The following is a 22,389-nucleotide window of genomic DNA, read 5'->3' on the forward strand; positions in this document are numbered from 1 at the left end:
GTTTCAAATTCTTGGGTTTCATATATTTTGCTATATATATACATGTATCCACCACTTCAATATAAACCGCGTATAAATAGATGCCAACATCGACCCTTCAACAAAGAAATAACGAAGCATCCACCACATGAACTATTTACAAATCGACAAGTCGCCGTAACAAAACAACAATTATTTAAATTTCATTATGTATACGTTTTAAAATTGTCGCACATAACATCTATGTACAAATTAAATTCGTTCAGCTTGTATCTGAACATTTACATCCAGTGTCCGACCAAATTAAAAAAAAAAAACAAAAAATAAAAAAAAAGTAAAAAGGTTTTGGCCGAAAGACTTCGATAGCTATTGTGCGCGTGATATTTACAGTTTAGACAGCTTATGATCGTAGTTGTTTAAACAAAGAATCTTCCGAAAACATATAAAAAAAAAAAAAAAATTGTCGAAATGTTGTGTCAAATGTCAAAATTACCACAATTTGGTCGGACACTAATAATATCAAGATCTCTACATGGCACTTCAGTACAGATTTTGCAAATGCTACGATGGGCAACTGATATCAATTCCTATTTATTTGAGATGTACACTCAGAGGCACAATTATCCGTCCACTTTAATATGACGCATATTAAAGTGGGCGGATAATTGTGCCTCTGAGTATATATTGAATATTGGTATGGCTCGCACTGGATGCTGAATATGAGGGTAAGTGACAAACCATGTGAGGGTGATTTAAGCATTTTTTTAATGCTTTTTCACCAAATTATGAAAGTTTAATTCTGTCCAAATTGCCATGAAGAGTCACACACTTTGAGCATTTAACCCATAGAAGATGCCTATGACAATAATTTATTGAAGGATTTTTCAAGCAAAGCATTGTTTATATACTCTAGAGCTCTAAGTATAGAGACCTAGAGCATTGAGAAAACATAATATACTCAGAGACACAATTATCCGCCCACCTTAATATGACGCGAGTATATTAATGTGGGTTGGTAATTGTGCCTCTGAGTGTATATAGGATTCAATAAAGTAACCTAATTGTACCTTGTTATTTAGTTAATTTTAAGAGCCCATTCAACAAAACATATTGTTTCTTGTAAGATTGTAACATGATTTCTCTATGAAATAATTAGCTTGGCAATTTCGTTCGTAACACTCCCGATGTTCCGCGCGGGTCGGGGGACGTGTAGCGATGATTGAAAACCCCACGCGCAATCTTTCCCCCCGTCGTCCGCATATCATGGGAGTGTCATCAACGAATTTGCCAGACTATAATACAGCTGGATATCTATCACTACACTATTTGTATACTCATTTTTGTTTCTTTTAATATTCTTCTAATTTCTGTAATATTTTTTTCAATGGACATACAGACATCAATAAATAATATCTCATATTGACTTTGAGGCATCTCCTATCAGTTGAACAGTCAAACGTTACAAAAAACATTAATCTAATAATGTACATATTGTCGTTTGAAGATAAGAGTAAGAACTATCGCCTAGGGTTTTGTTGTTCGCTTATTTTTTGGTGTGCTGGGGTGGGGTCACCTCCGGATGGGTTTCCCTCCAGGTGGGTTTACCTCCAGGTGGGTTTACCTCCGGGTGCTCTTGGAGGAGGGTCGCGAGTGGGATTGAGTGCGGGGGGTCGCAACCCCCCCCCTCTCCTAACTGGAACATGACGCTGCAGACACCGGCGATAGTGGTGAGTCGCGAGGGCATCCAGACAGGGTCACTACCACCTGGTGACATACAATGACATTGTGTTACATTCCTTCATACTTCAAACTGGTAGACTACAAACAGAAAACTTGACTTTTTTATACAAATAGTCTATATGTGTAACTATTAAGCAGTGTAACACTTGACAGGGCATGCAAAGAACATGGCCTATATGCCGCTTTAGTTCCATTTATCACAGGCATAGGTTTTATAATATGCCAGTAATTACACCAGTGGAGACACCATTATACAGAGGTAAGTGAGGTTGTAGGAGGTATCCTCTGAACAAATTTTAAAAGTTCTTTTATGACTATAATTCAAAAAAGCCATGTTGTTTGTGTCATGGGAATATACCATCCCCATATTCCCACGGGAACAGTCTGCTAGTAACTAATAATAGAAATACTTCCCGAGTAAGCTATCATGAAGGTCTTTAGTACTAACAGATTCTATACAAAACTATAAGGGCAGAGAAAGGGAGAAATATCATAAAGGAACACCTTTACACTAGACCTGAGTTAGACCTCCCGGGATCTGCTCAGCCCCCCTAGCCATTTGGCACGTCGATTCTCTTTCTACAATCGCTAATGCTTCAAAAACTAAAAAGATGTATGGCAATGACTTTTGCTATCGACAAGTCATGTGATCAAGATCTGTAAATCCCATTACATCTTTCTAGTTTTAGGCATACATATGAATTCATGGTTTCAATCATAGACTATTATCGTACCTATGCCTAACATGGTCATACCGACTCTGAAGGTACATTAGTTGGTGGATTATATTAAAAAAGATGTAGCAAAAATAAAAATACATATATACCTTTCGGCTTCCAGCATGATTCCGATGTTCACACAGCCAAACTCCTTGCCATGTCCCGAGGTTCAATTTTCCATCTGTGATTGGGATTGTCAGCGAGGATCCAAGGAAGCAAGCTTTCACATGTGCGGGCTGTTAACCAAACAAAATTATATGAGCTTCTTACATCCACAATTTTTTTTCTTAATATCAAGAAACTGTTGCCACATTTAACTTTATGTATTCTGTTAATTTACAAGCTTTAGAATCGAAATCTGATCTGTTTGAGAAAGAATACAATAAACTTAAGCTGGAATGATGGCAATAATACTGGCTGCATTTCCATCCAGTCTAATCCTTTGCGCAAAAAATGAGCCAGCCCTTCTGTTACCAGTCGAGACAAATAGCTATCTGTCTTGGGTCTTGGGATATTAAATATTGAGACTTTCATTCTAATGCGATTTATTTGGGCCTGTAATTTGGGAGCATGCAGAGAGAACTTAAGATGTCATTCTCAGTCATTATCATCAACAACTACTACTGGTCACTACAGACTCGAAAAATATTATCTCTGAAGTCCATTAGCCTCTGTTAAAACATAGTAGTTATAAGATACAATTCCACAGCCTGGTCAAGATGTGGTCCTTTAAAAATGACCTCTTAAGGAATGATTACTCTTTCTCAAATCCTAGTAAATTAGCATTTTAATTAATATATTTTTATTAAATTTAAAAAATATAGGTTTAATTTTATCATTAGCCTAATTTCAGCCATTTCTGGCATACAACAATTATAGTTATAATTTGATATAGGATAATTTTAATATCCTTCTTTTGGTCTATGTGGCTCATCACAAGGTCCTGGTTTTAACTCCTGGGTCGGCCTACAAAATATTGAACTTTTTCTTTCTTTCGAGAGAGGTGGTCACTCTTGTGCCTTAAGCCTCTCTATCCTATCCTAGTTGTTATTATTAACATCTTATAGTGATCATTACAGAATATAACAGATTTACTTGACAATAAAACATTGGCAATTGGGGCATTAAAATACGCGGATAATGACGACTGTTGGGTGCAAGCCGCATTTCCTACTTTTAAAAGTGATTTAGTTACTCTAAGTGATGACTCAGTTCATTTTGACGGTGGTGAAGTGGGTGTGCCACAATACGGATTTACAATACGGAGGTCCTGGGTTCGATCCCCAGCTGGGCCGATTGAGGTTTTTCTAATTGTTTCAGGTCAGGCTGGTGGGAGACTTTGGCCGTGACTAGTTACCTCTCTACCGGCAGACATTTTTTTAGCATTTCTGTATGATGTTGTGTAGAAACACAAAAGGATGTGAACATTCATCCTACACCTAACAAGTTAGCCGGCTTCCATCTTACATTGCATCATCACATGCCATCAGGTGAGATTGAAGTCAACGGCAAACTTTTAGAGAATAAACTAAAAGTCATGACTTAAATGTAAAAATTGGAAATTGCAATCTTAATAACTATTTCATTTTCACTTTAATAATGAAGGTGTTTATTTGGAATATACCAAAAGATATTCCAAATAAAGACATTTAAGTGTCTGAATTCCATTAACAAACATAGGTGACAGAAATAATTTTATAAACAGTTTTCATTTTCAAGATCAAATTTCAAATTTGAATATTTAATACTAGCAGACACCGCGCGGTTTCACCTGTTCCCGTAGGAATACAGAGATAAAATATAGCCTATAGCACTCGTGGATAGTGTAGCTTCCTAACAGTGAAAGAATGTTTCAAATTGGCTCAATAGTTCCAGAGCCTATTCAAAAAACAATCAAATCTTTCCTCATTATAATATTTAGTATAGATAACCAATCAAGCTGCATTAATTAAGACTATAAAGTGAAACTGCAATACAGCTAATTGCAAAGACAGTTTAGTTTAAAATATGTATGAAATCTAAGCTAGTTTTCCTTAGAAAATGGCAGAAAAATTTGTTTGTGAATTTGGGTGCGATACTAGTCCTTCTGTATTTAGTCTGAGTGCCTGCTAGTTCAGCCTTGGTTTTTCAGCACTATTATGTTAATTGAATATAGATATACTGCAATATGATCTGTTATGACAAATTGTATAACATGAATATTGTAATATGTATTTAAATATTAAATAAACAGATCTTTACCCTAATGTAAATCTATATTATATGAACAATTTAAAACAAATAAAGCTCAGTAACACCATTTCAAACTGAATGAACTAAATGAGAATTTGGTACAGGTATAATGTACCATATTACATATCCCATTCTGAGAGAAGACTCGAGCTCTGTAGTGAGTCGAATCTGGCTTACTGATAATGATAGGAAAAACACAAGCTACTTTTCATTCTTATATTCCCATGAGTACAGTATCTATGCTAGTTAAGCCTTGTTGTTTTAACAGCTATAAAGTATACTAATATTGTAAAGTGGTAAAGTTATAAGGTTGTAAGGGGGTTATCTCTGGATATACTGAATCAATTTTGAAAATGATTTTACCCTTATATTCCCATGGGACGGGGAAGAATGTGGGTGAAACCAGTCTGCTACTCATAATAGAAGAAAATTTAGCACAAGACTTACAATTATTATAGATAGAGCAAAACAATTTACTAATGCTTGGAGGTTTTCGCAAGAGGCCTATGTCCATGGGCTGATAATGATGATGATGATGATGAAGACAATTTTACGTTAGTTTCATCTATTATCACATTTCTATGTATACATAGAGATCATGAGAGTGCCCAATGGTAATTTTTAGCCCTATCGTAGGTTGGCTGTATCACACTATAAACCACTAACTTCAAAGAAATGTTTAAATCTTTGTGGTTAATACTTAGACTATTTGCTTACATTTATTTATTCAATGTTTAGTCAAATTATGCATTGTGGCTGATAGATATTAAGTTCACTGAACAAATCACAAGGTAGAACAAATACCCTGAAGTGTTAAATCAGGATCATTAATATGTATATTTAGTACACTACATATCTATGCTTAATATTATAAATTAGGAAACTTGTTTTGTTTGTATCAGATAGACTCAAAAACTAACAGAGCAATTGTACAAATTATTTCGCTGATGGAAAGCTTCATTATCAGTTATATTTTATCTCATATTCCTACCAGAACAGGAGCTTAACAGGCAAAACCACAGGGGTTCTGCCAGTTTTACTTTAAGCTTTGGCATTATTTTATGACATTAACTACTGTAACCACCAATACAAGCAATAAATTGTGTCAAACAGTACAAACACAAACAAATGAAATTTAAAACAAATTCGAATTTAGAATTAAATGTTGTCAATATTTAGAGTGAATGTCGTAGCTTACCATATCGTCAGGTCCTTCGCACGAGTGGCGGTAAGGCAGACCTTCGGGAACGATTTTGTTGAGCATCATTTCCATGTCGTCTCTGACATCGGGGTCCCAGCTCTCGTTGAGCGCCAGGCTCGCAGACGTGTGCATTACTGGAAGTGTTTATCGTGCATCAGAACGATCAGCTGTCTTATAACTTCGTTTGACAAAATCACGTTTGACTTTCTTATTGGAAAATTTACACTAAACATTCGATAAATCGGAACTAGAATTCATTAAAAACAGGTATTTTTTTAGCGGTTGTCGGCGGCAAGTGGTTTGTTGGTTGTCGGGGTCTTACTCACTTTGGATGTGGCAGAGACCGACCGCGAACTGCGACAACTCGGGCACCTGCTTGAGGATCTCCTCGGTGACGAGGTGCACGCCTCGGTGCTGCGGCCTCAAGTTGAGCTTCCGTTGAAACCACGCGGATCCAATCTGAATTCCTCGATTCGAGGCCATGTTTAATTTTTAAAAACGCTACAGAATTATCGCAAGAACACAAATGATCTTACACAACATCACTTTGAACAATCTTTATATGAATTAATCCACAATTATCATAAAAGATACATCTTCGATCTTTAAATTGTAATAAATATATCGGAGGTTAGAGGACAGATTCGACACCCTATTCTGCGGGAAAGTGAAATAGCTTTTTGAATGAAAGAGAAAAACGATCGGTCATATGTTGTCATTAGTAAAAAAAAAGTTGGATTCATTCATTCATTGCTTCATTTACATTAATAAAAACAAAACACTGGAAAGTGTAAATTATTGAATTACCACGTGTGTTTTTGAAATATGTGATTAGTCTAATACTGCAAACAGAAATTTTAATATGGTTTGATTTATCTTACGCGGTACAATGAATACTTACTATAAAAGTTCTACTTGTTTATTGAGTAATTAATAAAATGGATAACTTTGAGTCTCTATAAATTTAAATAAATGTAAAACGATGTTATCTTTGAAAACTTAAATAATTTTAAAATTAATATTATTATTTAAAAATATTTGTCAAAACATGAATGGAATCCAAGTTCATTCAGCTTCAGTAAACGGCGCATTTTTGTATAGCAACACTGTGCACGTTCAACCTTGCGAGGGAAATATGAATGTTTTCATGGATCGCGCTCTCTACCCATACAAATGGAACAAATGACTATGATTAATAATAAGATGTTTATTTTCCTTCATAATGTTACATAAAATATTTTAATGAATAAATATTATTAATTAAGTAGGTTCGCTTTGTAATAAACACCCAGGATGTGACGACTAACGAGGGTTGATTTTATTATGTAGGTGTGGCTATCAACCACTCCTGTAAATTGGGGCTTTTAGTTTTTACTCCAATTGTATTATTTTGCGAACGCGTACTGTACCGTTGAGTATTTCAGTAGTTTATGTGAAATATATAAATTACACAATACATTAGCAATAGTAGGTAGTTATACCTACTTACACACTTGTTAAATGGCCCAACCCATAATGGAAGTAATAGAAAATTCAGAGGAGCTGGCATGGCTTGAAACGCCAGTAGTAGGAGAATTACGTGTTTGGCAAATTGTGTTCCTGTGCTTAGCCGGGATCACTTCCTTAAGTAAGTTAATTGAGTAAGTTTTTTGATTTTGCCTAAATATACCTTAAAATGATTTTTTTTTCAAGAATAATCGAACTGCTTTCATATATTATGGTATCTTTGGGTATCTTATTAAATATTTCCCTGTAAGATATGGAATTAAACGGAAGCCACATCCAAATCGGGTCAGTCGTTTTTGAAAAATCGCGGACATAATATATTTTCTGTGTTTGGAAGTCCATGCAAGAGAGGAGAGAGAATGTTAATGATGATGATGAGTTGTGGATGAGTTAAAAAATCTGACCCGGGGCGTACTTATCTCACCGGTGAAGGAAAAACATCGTGAGGAAGCTGAATGCAACGTGTACACATATTCTGCCAGGCATTGGGTCAGCTTGGTGGACTAGGTAAATTAGCCTAACCCCTCTCATTATGAGAGGAGACTCGTGCTCAATAGTGAGCCGAATATGGATTATTATTGATGATGAAACGCAGTATATGTAGTAGTAATATATGTTTTTCTTTTTTTTAACAACTCATATTCGGCTCACTGCTGAGCACGAGTCTCCTCTCATCCCTCTCACCACGCTGGCCCAATATGGATTAGCAGACTTCACACACGTTGAGGATTAATAAAATTCCCAGGTTTCCTCACGATGTTTCTCCTTCACCGTTACGATGCACATAACTCAAAAGTTGAAGGCCCCGACCGAATTCGAACCTACGTTCTCTGGAATTCAAGGTAGAGGTCATATCCACTGGGCTATCACGGCTATTAGGTATATATGTAGTGTTTATTTAAATATCTTAAAATTCCTACACGTGATTATACTTTTTGTATCTCCCTACAAGCTTTTTCGACTTATTTTGACTCTAAAGTAACGTGCGATCAGCTCAACCCCGTTGAAGGAGTACGATTTGCCCCAGTTAGCTACTCGTACGGGCTTTAATTGTTAATGAGTCAACACGGCGGGCGGGGTTAGGTAATATAGATGTGGTGGACTACTTGAAAATTTGTGAGCATAGGACTATAATATTATACAAGCCACGAGCATATTATATTAACTCGCCTACATGTGCTATGAAATATTGAGTTTTAGTACGTTTAACTTTCTTAAGGTTAAGACATTTTCACAGTTGGGAAAGTGTCGGAAAGCACGGTAAACCGTAGGCGTCGCGCATTAAAAATAGCCATGATAGTGATCTTTAGAGAGTTATCACTCTTAGCCTGTGAACCATTGGAACGGCGTGGTGGGTCTAAGTCCTATAAGAGGCCTGCCCCCCTAGCCAAAAGGCACGTTGATTGTCTTTCTACGATCGCTAACGCTTCAAAAACTAGGAAAATGTATGGGAATGACATTTGCTATCGACAGGTTCCGTGATCAAGAACTGTCACTCCCATACATTTTTCTAGTTTTCGAAGCGTTAGCGATCGTAAAAAAGAATCGACTTGCCACTTGGCTAGGGGGGCTGGCCCTGTAGTAGGCCGCTAAAATGGACTGATAATGATGAAGATCATCTGCATGAGATAGTTGTAGTTGTAGTTGTAATAATAATTCCTTATATTTTATTTTTATAATAAGTTTAGCCTATTTAAGTATTATCTTCCAAAGGTAAAGAATTTTGGTAAATTTATATTAATCTTCATGAGATAAATATAGTAGTATTCTGGTGTATGATTGCTTGTTACTTATCATACCGGCAAAAGCGTACCGCCACGACAAGTGATTTGGCGTACCGGCACGATGCCTCGTAGCAACCGTCAGAGGTATGTGTAAAATGAACTTGTAAGTGTGTACGTCCTCTACTACCTTGAACAGCATCGTCACTTAACATCAGATGAGAATGAGCTTTTATTTCTTCCTCCCCGATAAGGGAGGAAAAAAAGTCAAGTCAAGTCAAAATTCATTTATTTCAAATAGGCTTAGTTTACAAACTCTTTCAAAACGTCAGGTAATAATATTAAACTTAAGGTAATGTTGATAATAATTATTTGAAAACTTAAAATTAAAGTTACGAAGGTTCCAAACGCGCCTTGGTCCGAGAAGAGCCCACAACAAACTCAGCCAGGTTTATAGCCTTCTGAACTTCTGCTGGATAGTCGGCAGGGCATGTTCGATTTGCATGGATTAAAAATAACCTTCCCTGTACTCCGTGGTCAGCGCGGAACCCCTTGGTATTTCTTCGCGCTGACCTTCGTGATATTACAATTAGCTCGCTTTTCTTCTCTATCTTTTTCTTCTTTTCTTTTCATCGTGGCTCGGAGCATATGGGCGTACTTTTGACACTCTTCGTCGCTCGACAGATGCAGGTGACTTGTCGGCCCCCATTCGCACGAGAGTTTTTTTAATGGACGTTATTAAAGCGTTCAAATATGGTATGAAGTCAAATGAAGGTCTATTTCCAACGCCCAAAATTGAAAATGCAACACTGCTCAAAAAAAGCGTCTTGTTTTAAAAACGCTGTCGTTTGAACATATACTTGAAAATGCTTTTGTTGTATTTGAACGCTTTTTTAACATCCGTTAAAAAGTTCTCGTGCGAATGAAGGCTCATGAAATAAAAAAGCTATAACCTGGAAGGAGAGACTTGGGCATGACTTGTGGTTTATGCAGAATAGACATGATAATGATGATGATGATGATGATGATGATGATGATACAGTCGTGATGGTGTGCTGCTGCTTCCGCTTCCGTATCCCGCGCACGAAGCAGCAGATTGAAGCCGACTACAAGCGTCGGAGGATCACCACCAAGTTCCGCCAAGAGCTCGAGACTATTCAAGATTCCAAGATGGACGCTATATCCCTGAAAGACGGTAAGTTCCAAAATACTTACCTTATCAGCCGATAGACGTCCACTGCTGGATATAGGCCTCTTGCATGGACCAAGCACAACGGTCTCGAGCCGCTAGTATCCAGCGGCTTCCAGCAATCCGCTTGATATCCTCGGTACACCTGGTAGAGAGTCGACCAACACTGCGCTTTCCGGTGCGAGGTCGGCATTCCAGCACCTTGGGACCATCGGCTCGTCGAACTATGTGGCCTGCCCATTGCCACTTCAGCTTCGCGTCACGAATCATCCTACCCCTAACATTTTAGCCCGCTACGATATTCACTTACTATCAGGTGAGATTGTAGTCAAGAGCAACTTGAAAATAATAAAAAAACTATTTCGTGGTATGCAAAAGAGTCCAAGGCACCTCCAAAAACACCGAAAGACATACCAGGTTTTTAAAAGAAAAGTTTTTGAAAAAGGAAAGTGATTCTATTTTAACTGCCCTGACAACTCTACTGGATACTCCCTTGTATAATGAAGCTTAGACCCACCATGCCAGTCAAATGACAGACCGACAAGCTCACTTTCACATCTAATTACCTACTTATAATAAATCTGTAAAGAAGTCAATTCTGTTCATTAAATATATTTCCAAAATAAGTATCAGGGGGTGATTAGTAATCGATACTGATGCCAAAAATGCAATCTTTAAAATTTTTGTCTCTCTGTATATTCGTAATAGAAACAAAAACTACTCGACGGATTTTAACGAAACTTGCTACAATCATTCTTCATACTCCTGGGCAGGTTATAGTATACTTTTCATCACGCTACGATCAATAGGAGCAGAGCAGTGAAGAGAAATGTTAGGAAAACGGGAAAATTACTCCATTTTTACAGCGATACTACTGTAAGGGCTGGATTAAAAAGGGCGAACGAAGTCGCGAGCGTCCGATAGTGTATAATATTAGTATGGAGGATGGATTATCAAACCTTTAATACCTACGTAGCGTTCAGCAGTTTCGAATGAACTTCTCAAGTTGGCACTTACGTAAGTATTTTCGCGGAGATCTGAAAGGTGAGGCGACCGGTGCCGGCTTTGTTAGATGCTAGATCATTGTCTTTCGCCACGAAGAATTAGCTCAATGTCAAGTGTGAGCCATCGAGACCGGCTTTGTTATACGAAAAAGCTTCAATCAACATTTTTTTTTAGTTCATCGACTTTGGCATTGGTACTTAAAAGTGAGTGTTGGAAAATTTATTCATTTAGGTATAATATTTTGTTTTATTTTTAATTGAGAAAGAATACAAAGGTATATGTAACTTAGGCTAATTTATAATACTAGTAAGCATCATCATCATCATCATATCAGCCGATGGACGTCCACTGCAGGACATAGGCCTTTTGTAGGGACTTCCAAACATCACGATACTGAGTGCCACCTGGTGGGGGGTCGGCCAACACTACGCTTACTAGTGCGGGGTCGCCATTCCAGCACTTTGGGACCCCAACGTCCATCGGCTCTTTAAACTATGTGCCCCACCCATTGCCACTTCAGCTTCGCAACTCGTTGAGCTATGTCGGCGACTTTGGTTCTTCTGCGGATCTCCTCATTTCTGATTCGATCACGCAGAGATACTCCTAACGTAGCTCGTAAGCATGCCCACCTGAAATGGTGGTAAGAATACCGTTTGCATTTCCGCGTTGGACAGAGATCTTTGTCATCTTATAAAAGCTTAAAGTTTGGCAGTCCTACGCCATAGATAAGTAGGTACGGTACGGGCAACTATGCAGTTTGGACTTTAGTGGCTCTGGTTTCAAGAAAGAAAGGTTATTTTCCGCTTGGGAAATGGGCTTCGTAAAAGCAGAATTACACGCGAACAGTAGCGGTTGTCCGCTAGAGATTTTATGTTTCCCACTTTATAAGTCATAAGACATTCATACAAATAAATATTTATACATGGGAATCGAACCCGGCCTTGTGTTGAATGTAGTAGGCAAACCGCCCACTGCACCAACCGGCCGTCCGACCGACCGTGATTAATTTAATGCTGGTTAATTCGCAAGTTAAGTTATTATGGAAAATTCTCAGGTTTTTCCATAATTCTCGACGAATTTAATTATCCTCTTAAAAAAAACTCTTATAGGTATTTGTACTTGAGTAATTTCGCAAATCAGAGAATCTGACTTTGATGTGAATTAGAAATTAAATATGAGAAATGGTACACGAGAAAGCTTGAGTTTTACCGTTTCAATAACTCGGAAAAAAATAAAAATTGTACATTAAAATAAAAAAAAAAACATTTTATTTTTTTGTAAATAATACCATTACCAGACTATGTATACTGTGCCATTACACCAGTAAGTCAATAACTAATAACATTAACTAAGGCTGACTTGAAAAATAACTGCTATGAAAACGAATTGGTGATGATCATGACAATATTAAATATTCATGATCATAATATATTGTACGTTTACATTACGCATACTTATTTGCTTTGAGAAAACAAATATACTAATCAACTCATGTTTGTTTAAGAAGACGTTATCTTGTATCATAATACACAGGGGCGGCAGCAGGTAGCTGCATGGGGTGTGCTTGAACCACCCACTGAGAAATAATAATAAGAAAGATAAATGCTAATATTTGATCTTAGTGAAGGTTCGTCTCGTTAAAAAATTAAAAAATCTTCAGGTTTATACACCAACGCGCTTTACCACTGCAACCAAAGACTTCCATAGACAAAGTATAAAAAAAATCATAATTATGTAATTCATAAAATTGCAATAGTTAAATTAAATGAAAGATCTGGCTTTGAGAATTTACTCGCTTTTCTTTGCACCAGATCAATCACAAAGCGGTACTTCGTTGCCGATAAAGGAATAATTTGCCACACTTTACAAGAGACCAGACCTAAGTCAATTAAAACAATTAAAGAAAAACCTAAATTCTTAAATTAAATTGTACTGGGAAGAACGCCTCACTGGTACCTAAGAAGATTTTTCAAGTTGGTAGCTATCTACTTATATTACAATCTTTTTTTTATTATTTATTTATTTCAAACTTACACTAGCATTACGAGTCACCCCCAATTCACTTAAAAGACCGTATGTGTGTTATTTTTATAAATCCCCGGGCAATCTCTGCAAGAAAGAGTGTGTTCAAACCTTATCCTAGTGACGGCTCTGGATTTATCTACCCGGAAATATTAAAAGATGTCTTCACAGAAAATTATAGATCTTGTTGTGTGGCTGTCTCATACTTACTTAAGATTTTTTTGTCAGCGTTGGTGCTTCTACACGAAAAGAGCAATCTAATGGAGGGTGAAAATCAGCGGTCACAGCACAGTTCCATCATGTCGCCTCAACAGAGTAAGTATTTTTTTTAAAAGTATGTATATACGTATTTTCGATTATTTAAATATTTTTAAACTGAATTCCAAAATGGAAGAGGTTCTATGTTCGGCTGTATGTATTTTTTATTTAATGTATATCCAGCGATATTTCCGTCATTTGTAGATCGATTTTGAAAATTCTTATTTTTGTAGCAGGTGTTTTTACCGACTTTACTAAATGTTATCAATTCGATCCGTTTGTACCTATAGTTTTCATATATTAATATGTATTATGTACTAGGTTCTACATGTGGTGTGCCTAATTAATTGTACTTTCGTTGTAGTAGTTTGTAAATTTATGTCTATGATATCTTTGTCCGCGCATATCTCGAAGACAAGTCGGATCACAAAAAAAATCGTTGGATTAAGTATAAAAATACTAATTCTCTCCAACTTAGGTAACTGTGGGGTTTATCAAAATCGGTTATGTAGTTTTTGAGACATAGAGTAAAGAGTTTAGTGAATCACTCGGAATTAATATGTCATTATCTTTTTAACAAATAAAAAGTAATCAAAATAAATTAAACTAACTTTAAGAAACCGGCCAAGTGCGAGTCGGACTCGCACACTAGCTCCGTACCATTTACAGTCATCATTATTATGCATAGACCCATATTCGGCTCACTGCTGAGTCGAGTCTCCTCTCAGAGGGGTTAGGCCAACAGTCCACCACGCTGGCTCAATGCGGATTGGCAGACTTCACACACGCAGAGAATTGAGAAAATTCTCTGGTATGCAGGTTTCCTCACGATGTTTTTCCTTTACAGTTTGAGGCACGTGATATTTAATTATATAAAATGCACACAACTGAAAGTTAGAGATGTTTAACGGCCTCCATGGCGCAGTGGTAAGCGCGGTTGATTTATATGACGAAGATCCTGCGTTCGATTCCCGGCTGGGCCTATTGAGGTTTTCTTAATTGGTCCAGGTCTGGCTGATGGGAGGCTTCGGCCGTGGCTAGTTACCACCCTTCTGACAAAGGCGTATAGCTAAGTGATTTAGCGTTCTGGTACAATGCCGTGTAGAAACCGAAATTGGTGTGGATTTTCATCCTCCTCCTAACAAGTTAGCCCGCTTCCAACTTAGATTGCATCATCATCACTTACCATCCGGTGAGATTGTAGTCACGGGCTAACTTGTAAAGAATAAAAAAAAAAAGATGCATCCCCCGGACCGGATTCGAATCCACACCCTCCGGGAATTTGTCTATTTACAATGTTCTCTTTGCAGGCTCACTGGATGCATCGTTCCAGCCCGACGGAGGACAGAAGCCCGAGCCGCAAACGTCCGCGCTAAACTTCGCCAAGTACGCGACCAAAGTGGCCAATTTAACGAAACTTGGCCAGCCAAAGGCGCCCACTTCACCCACCACTTCAGATAATAAGATGGATTTTTGAGCACTTTTACTTAGCCCTATTTGAGTTTAGTTTTAAGATCTCTAGTTTTGCATAAGAAAATGTAGAAATCTATACAGACATACCTAGTTAAGAAGCTACGTAAACGTGTCTGTCCTGGCAGGCGAATAGATTTTTATTTGTTACCTATTACTTTTGAAGGCCGCGTGGCGCAGTGACCCTGCTTTCTGCATCCACGGCCGTGGGTTCGATTCCCACAACTGGAAAATATTTGTGTGATGAGCGTGGGTGTTTTCCAGTGTCTGTGTGTATTTATACATTATATAAGTATTTATATGTAGTATATAATTGTATATTAATATTATAATATCAACTGTCTTAGCACCCATAACACAAGCTACTCTGTATGCTTACTTTGGGGCTGATAGTGATGTGTATTGTTAAAGTATATTTTTTATTATTATTATTTATTATTACTAACGGACCCGGTCAAGCTTCGCTTTGACTTTAGTGCACTTCTTCCGTCGGGAAGAAGGCTAGGGGTAGCCCTACCCTACCCAACTCCGACCCTACCGCTACCCTACTCTATCCTTAACCTACTCCTACCCTAAAAGACTCTCCGTAAGAACCGTCCTCGTATTAAAAAAAAAAAGAATTAGCGAAATCGATTCAGCCGTTCTCGAGATTTGCGCTTATGAAGATTCAAGATTCATTTTTGTATACAAGATTTATCAGTCTATCAGTCCGTTTTAATATTATGTTAGGTGATAGGTCTGCTTTTACTTACGTACCTATTTAATTTAAACACTAAGCGGTGAATGAATCAGTAAGTAATTTTCGAGTAGGTGCCAGCAGAGGAGATAGCTAAGTGGGATTATCATATATATTGTATACATCGATTATATTTTTTTAACACGTTTGCAAAAATGCAAAACACAAAATGCAAAAATTAAGCCTTTAAGGCTTAATTTTTGCATTTCCCTAAGAATACCACAAACGTAACTGCCAAATATACCTACGTGTATGTGCCTATTTGAATATTTAGCGCTCTACTGTATTTTAAGAATGCGTCTGAACATAACATTGTCTGAAATCACCTAAAAGCCAAGCACTAACAATTAAAAATGCACACAGTACATTAATATGTGCGGTAGGTACGAAAAAGTATTGTATTGCATTATTTGCATACGACTACAAAATACAAATATAATTTATTAAACAATATTAACAGTTGTTGTTGTTTTATTTAGTTCTGTAAAAATACTGTAAGCAAGTATTGCATTGTACTCTACTTCAAAGCCACTTTGTAGGTACATCCCTTTACTGAATTACAAATAATTGTAATATTTGGATGCGCTATCTATACTAATTTAATAAAGAGGTAAAGTTTGTAAGTTTGAAACATTATTTATATAGGGTAATCTTCGGAACTACTGGTCCGATTTCAAAAATTCTTTCACCAGTAGAATGCTACATTATCGGGGAATGCTATAGGCTACATTTTATATTAGTATCATATATATTAGCCGAGTAGGGTAGGGGTAGGATAGGCGTGAGATAGGGGTACGGGTGGGATAGGGGTAGAAAAGAGATAGGGTACGGGGAGGGTAGGGTGTAGGTAAAGTAGGGGTAGGGTAGAGATAGGGTTGGGGTAGAGGTAGGGTAGGGTAGGGGTAGTAGTAAAGTTAACATCGAATTTTACGCGGACGAAGTCGCGGGCGTCCGCTAATAATCTTATAATGCGTTGTGAGTTCGTTGCATATTTTGTTTTGATGTTCTCCAATGTTGAATACAGGCACGGCTCTATGACACAAATGTTTTAAGTAAGTATATTAAATTTGATTAGGTATTAAACTATCTAATACTATACTAAATATATTTACATAACTATGCTGAATAAAATTCTACTTTATGCAAAAAAAAATCTAAATTAAAATAAAACGAGAGCTACATGTAATTACTACGATTTTCAGACCTCTGAACCTATCTTGAGGTAGGACGTAGATTACCGCAAACGTCAAAAAAACATATTGAGCAATAAAACACATTATGCAGTAAGATGTTTTCTTTAATCTAGAAAATAAAAAATACAGTATAAACGGATTTTAGATCACAAGAATAATTACATATTCACAAATAACTTTAGTAATCTGCAGGTTTACATAATCTCCTGTTACATTTAACTGACAGTTTTAAAAACAATGATCGAAATCGTAAGCGATAACTTTAAAGCAACTTACACGTTTTATATAATACACAAATAATTACAATCATTGCAAAATTAAAAATTACATAAAATTCAAGTTAACTACAATTTTATTTTTAAATAGAATATATAAATTGTTTCTACACGCTCAAATTACTATACCTTCCTGATGAACTATAACCGTCCCTGTCATGTAAATTAGTTTTTGTCACATATTATTATAACTTCTTCACTAGTGACTTAGGTAATTATTCATACCTCAGGGATACGCAAAAAATAGTAATGTACATAACTAAAATGTTAGATAAGTTAATTAAAGATAATTTCATTATACGTAAAAAAGGTGTACACGATTGGTACGCGATTTGAAAGTGGCACATTAAAACTTAGCAAAAATTAGTCTACTTTATTGTTGTAGGTACTCCCTTGGGAGTAACGAATAAATAATATAATTAAAGTATTACTACTTTTTGCGAATACCTATTGGTTTCTTCCCACGAACGTAATACATAACATTTTCAGTCCATGACTCGATATTTGCCACATTCTCATTCCCTCATTTCCTTAACCGCTAATACCTCTGCGCTAAAGTTGAATTTACATTATCTTTCAATGCAATATTTTTACACTCTAAAGCTATGTCCACAACAGCAGACCGCACCGCAACGTTAAATTGATGATAAAACAGTTAACAATTTTAACATTTGTTTTTGTTGTTAAACCGTATAAATTTTCGTTATTTATCTTATATATTGGCAGTGTCATATAAATGACACGTCAAACCAATATTGAGTATTAAGCATTGAAATAGTAGACTACCCATATGACATCACAGGACCGACATCCATTGAACGTAAAGGCGTGAGCTAAGACTCAAGCAAATGTACATGCTCGGCTGTGTGTGTAAAGATATTGAAGAACAACGCTAAACCACATTTGTCACCCGCACGAGTTTTAACGTTCGCCCTAATACGACAATTGCTCTAAGCCTTTGAACGTATCTGTCGTCTTTCGCGGTTACGGTAACTAATTAACTTGAGATCATCAATGACTTTATATTTCAATTACATTTGTAAAACATCCAATCAGATGTTAGATATTAATCCAATTCATAATTTTGAGCGTCAAATTTTAATGTTGAGCTTGTAAGCGAAATCCTTTACTGCGGTGCAGTATCTTATGCACACTAGCCTTTATAGATTATTTTACACAGCATATTTTATTTTATACAGTAGGTATTATTTCAATATTTATCTTCCCTTCTTTAATGTGTTTTATAGTTATAAATACGCCACCGAGCGCAATTTTTCACTTCGCCACTATTTTCTTTTATTGAGCAAATTTATTGTAGAGCAACTTTTGTAAGTTTGTTTTCAACAAATCAGTCTAATAATTAAATGTCGAAAATAGTAAAGAAAACCTCGATGCAATGATTAACTATTAATGTTATTTATCTTGTATTTCATACTTTGTATTTGTTTATGTTAATTATTTGTAAAACACGAATATGTATTGCTTTCATTATAATCTACATCTTTCCACTTATTTAATGTAGTTGACACAATAATTTAACAATAAACTTGCTCTATAGTCTATACTCTACGCTTGGAATAGAGAGAATTTTCTTATTCGTATATGTTCATCTGTCTTTCGCTTACTAACGTGATTAGAAAACTCCAATACATTCGTAAGCGCAAGACAGAGTAACTTCGACCTTAATTCTAAAAAAAATTCTCGCTATTCCACGTAACTAAGAGTCGATAATAAATAAATGCGAATTGGAATAGAAAGTAGCGAATTGCACATAAACAATCGATAGCACGTGCCAGAAAGTTTTTCACTTAGATTCTAGCAAAATTACTTTGACACACGACGATTATAAACGACGCATGCGCATAATCTAGGCTTCTTTACTTTTTCTTTACTTTCATGGCACGTGTAATATCGATATCTACACTAGCGACACTATCGAAACCGCAGCGGTTTTTGGAACCGAAATAAAATCCTCCCCCCCTTAAATAAGGCCATTTCAATTTTCACCCTCGTCTATGGAAGAATGTGTAGAGAAATATTTATACAATTTCACTTACATATTAATAATTGAATGGGACCTACCTAAAAACATAAATACACTTTACGCGAGAATCGCTTTGAAAATCTACTTTTGATGTATCTAAAATTGTTATTAGCATTTTGAAAAACGCTTCAATACTGGAAAATCGTTAACATTTTCCAGTATTATAACTGATTTTATAGCACGAATTACATTTATTAGCACTTTTGAGTTGCTTTTGTCAAGAAATAAGGAATTTCATGACATGTTCACACTCGTATGCATCAATTTGACATGAGAAATTATTGCTTACGCAATTACCAGGCTAAGTGGAGCAATAAGACACATCGATTGAATTGATTTATAATGTAAAGGGAACATGTCATAGCAGTTAAAAACATTGACAGTACAAATTATTATTGATGTGCTCTGTCTAATATAATCCAGCTTCATGTGAATCAATGCTAATAAATGCGATTCGGACCTTAAACTGTAACAAAAACACAGTAGTGTGAAACCAGACTTACTTCAAAATACGTATTCGAAAGTATAAGTAAATGTTAAGATCCATTCAAATACATTTAACTTTATACATTACACATATTACATTATATTTTGGTGTTATATTACAGTGAATTTTCAAAGCAATTTCTTACCTAAAATTTTGTATGGGACAAGTCTGAAGAGATGCAAATCTAATGGGAATTTTGAAAAAAGTATTTCGTCACAAATTTTATACGCGAAATATAATTACTGCGAACATCACACGTGCGTTCAAGTATGCGGTCAAACGCAACCGTAAACCCATCAGTGTGTACTGTGCTCTATTCCGACTTGCCACCATATATTCCATTGGTTATTTATTGTATTGTTCGCATTGCATAACTATTAAATTAAATACACATTACCAGCGTTTATTTTTATTTTTTTTAATTAAACAATGAATAATTCGTAAGTTTGTGCATGAATACCTGTCACATCGCGGATTTACAATTTATACACGCCTGTAAAACCGACACGACCGTAAACCGGCACGCAGACCTCAGAAAGAATGCCATTTTTTTTCACTATAAAATATCAGGCAACGTAATGTCGTCTTAAATTTTTATTTTCCTGTTTATTACTTTTTTTATACAAAACAGATTTATTCATACTGTCGCAAATTTAAACCACATTTTTTATTTTATTTATCTAATAACACAAGTTTATTTGTCTAATATTGTAATTTTTAACTCATAAGCATCTTTAAACTAGACACAACAATATAAAAACCAAGTAATTCACAGAAAAATACATTATTAAAATACCTTGGGTTGATCTAAACTAAAATGGTCAATTTTTTTTTTATACTTTCAATCTATTCACAACAAGCACGATTGACTCTATGCTTCTGCAAAAAGCACTAACTTAATAAATATGAACTAGAAAGTCATAATGAAACTTGTACGAGCACGTTCATAATTCATACTCAGTGGTTTTTTTTTTATTTTATGATAAAATTAAACTAAAATCATAGACAATTTTTCACTATATTTTTCCGAGTCTGCGTGTCAGTTTGCGCCTAGCCTAATTAGCCTAAAATAGACTAAAATTTTTATAATACATGGTTTACCCTACATGAGGACTGTTAATTGAATAACTTATATCAACAAATTACGTAAGCTAAAAAACACGCTCCGACCACCGGAGTGGTCCAAACTAAAGTGTAATATAGTCACCTGTTACGTTATTAACTTCTGTACTTCAATAGAGAAGATAATCATCAATATCTTTTATTGATATTAAAAGAAGACTAATAAAATAAAAACAGAACGTCCAAACTGTTATGACTTTCAATTTTACATTGCTCATTCATGTGGCTATGAATGAATATTATTAATTATTATTTATTATTAATAAACTGTATGAGACAGATTTGAACGCTCCTAAAGTATCCACTCATTTACCGCGGCATGTAGCCAATTTACACATTAATAATTCTCTTTCTACAAATGCTAACGCTTTAAATGCATGGGAATGACATATCCGATAGATGATAGATAGGTTGATCACGTTACTTATCGATGAGGAATATCATCTCCATACATTTTTGTAGCTCACGCTAACGCTTCGGTAGCGTTTGTAGAATGAGAATCGATGTAAAACGTGGTTACAGACCCTGAGCTATACACGCTTAGTAAATGTTATGGACAGTAATCTTATAAAAGAAATCTATGGCAATGAATTTTATATTAAAATACCTATTGGACGATTTATACAGTAAAATTAAAGAATATATTCAAAGAAAGAATAGGAAACTACGGTATGCTGAAACTTTAAATAACTGCGGAACGTTTTAAGGAAATAAATACATATATGTAATTAATTAGACTGTTAAATTTTATTTAAGCCAGAGTCGTGTCTGAAAGTTAAGGAACAAAAGCATACGATATTAAGAACTATCCCGTAAGACTCGGACTTTGGCTTAGACTTTCAGTGGGACGTTAGGACCTATGGTGTTAGCCAGTGGTTAATTAGATAACCATCATTCGGGTTGTAAAGGAAGCTTTTCGGACGACTCTTTGCGGAAGGTGTTGAGATAGTTTTTATCTCGATCTTTGTTAAATATTGAATGAAAACGATATTAAATTCTCTAGCAGATTGTAAAGCCCATTCAAAATTCAGGAAAACTTGGATAGATTTGTCAGTTTCGATAAAAATAACATTATGTAAATATTGCACAAGTGGTGTGTCTTATAAAACAATCTTTTAAAAGAGAATAGCATAAGCTGTATTGTCAGCTGTGTGCCAATAAAGTACAGGCTCTAGACCACGATTTTCGTTTTCTAAAGTATACTCTTATAATAATCGCGTGTATTAAAGTGGGTGGATAATTGTGCCTCTGAGTATATTTAAGATCGTACAAAAAACAAATAAATGGACATAATAACGTAACAGGCGCCTAGCTAGGGCAGAGCACGGTAATTAGGAACCCAAGTCGCGACTGCAATGCCTCCACTATAAATATAACTATATATTTTTATAATATAAAGCATAATTTTGTTATCAACAAGAACTACAGCAACATTATTTATTTGATTTCATCTATGTTAGGCATGGAGAATCGATAATAATAATTTAAAT

At 35.7% G+C, this 22,389-nt stretch overlaps 2 protein-coding genes across 2 annotated transcripts; one reads left to right on the plus strand and one right to left on the minus strand.

Moving 5' to 3' along the window:
• Positions 1–1,334: 1,334 nt before the first annotated feature.
• On the minus strand, positions 1,335–6,539 carry LOC112050917 (UPF0047 protein YjbQ). Its single transcript, XM_024089331.2, has 4 exons — positions 6,198–6,539; positions 5,869–6,005; positions 2,546–2,674; positions 1,335–1,743 (listed from the first exon to the last, which is right to left on the minus strand). Exons 1-4 carry the CDS (start codon positions 6,352–6,354, stop codon positions 1,669–1,671), a joined length of 498 nt encoding a protein of 165 aa, XP_023945099.1. The 5' UTR covers positions 6,355–6,539; the 3' UTR covers positions 1,335–1,668.
• A 591-nt stretch (positions 6,540–7,130) lies between these two features.
• Positions 7,131–17,908, plus strand: LOC112050919 (uncharacterized). The gene is made up of 4 exons (XM_052887308.1): positions 7,131–7,498; positions 10,141–10,293; positions 13,543–13,629; positions 14,883–17,908. Exons 1-4 carry the CDS (start codon positions 7,372–7,374, stop codon positions 15,047–15,049), a joined length of 534 nt encoding a protein of 177 aa, XP_052743268.1. The 5' UTR covers positions 7,131–7,371; the 3' UTR covers positions 15,050–17,908.
• Positions 17,909–22,389: the final 4,481 nt, after the last annotated feature.

This window comes from Bicyclus anynana, chromosome 19 (genome assembly GCF_947172395.1).
Source record: "Bicyclus anynana chromosome 19, ilBicAnyn1.1, whole genome shotgun sequence".
In the NCBI taxonomy this organism is placed as follows: Eukaryota; Metazoa; Arthropoda; class Insecta; order Lepidoptera; family Nymphalidae; genus Bicyclus; species Bicyclus anynana.

Coding starts and splice junctions, on each gene's coding strand:
- LOC112050917 (XM_024089331.2), bottom strand. CDS start 6,354: ATGGCCTCGAATCGAGGAATTCAGATTGGATCCGCGTGGTTTCAACGG. Junction 2,675..5,868: donor GCGAAGGACCTGACGATATG/GTAAGCTACGAC, acceptor TTTGGTTAACAG/CCCGCACATGTGAAAGCTTG. Junction 1,744..2,545: donor ATCATGCTGGAAGCCGAAAG/GTATATATGTAT, acceptor GTATGTCACCAG/GTGGTAGTGACCCTGTCTGG.
- LOC112050919 (XM_052887308.1), top strand. CDS start 7,372: ATGGCCCAACCCATAATGGAAGTAATAGAAAATTCAGAGGAGCTGGCA. Junction 10,294..13,542: donor CGCTATATCCCTGAAAGACG/GTAAGTTCCAAA, acceptor TTTTTTTGTCAG/CGTTGGTGCTTCTACACGAA. Junction 13,630..14,882: donor CATCATGTCGCCTCAACAGA/GTAAGTATTTTT, acceptor TTCTCTTTGCAG/GCTCACTGGATGCATCGTTC.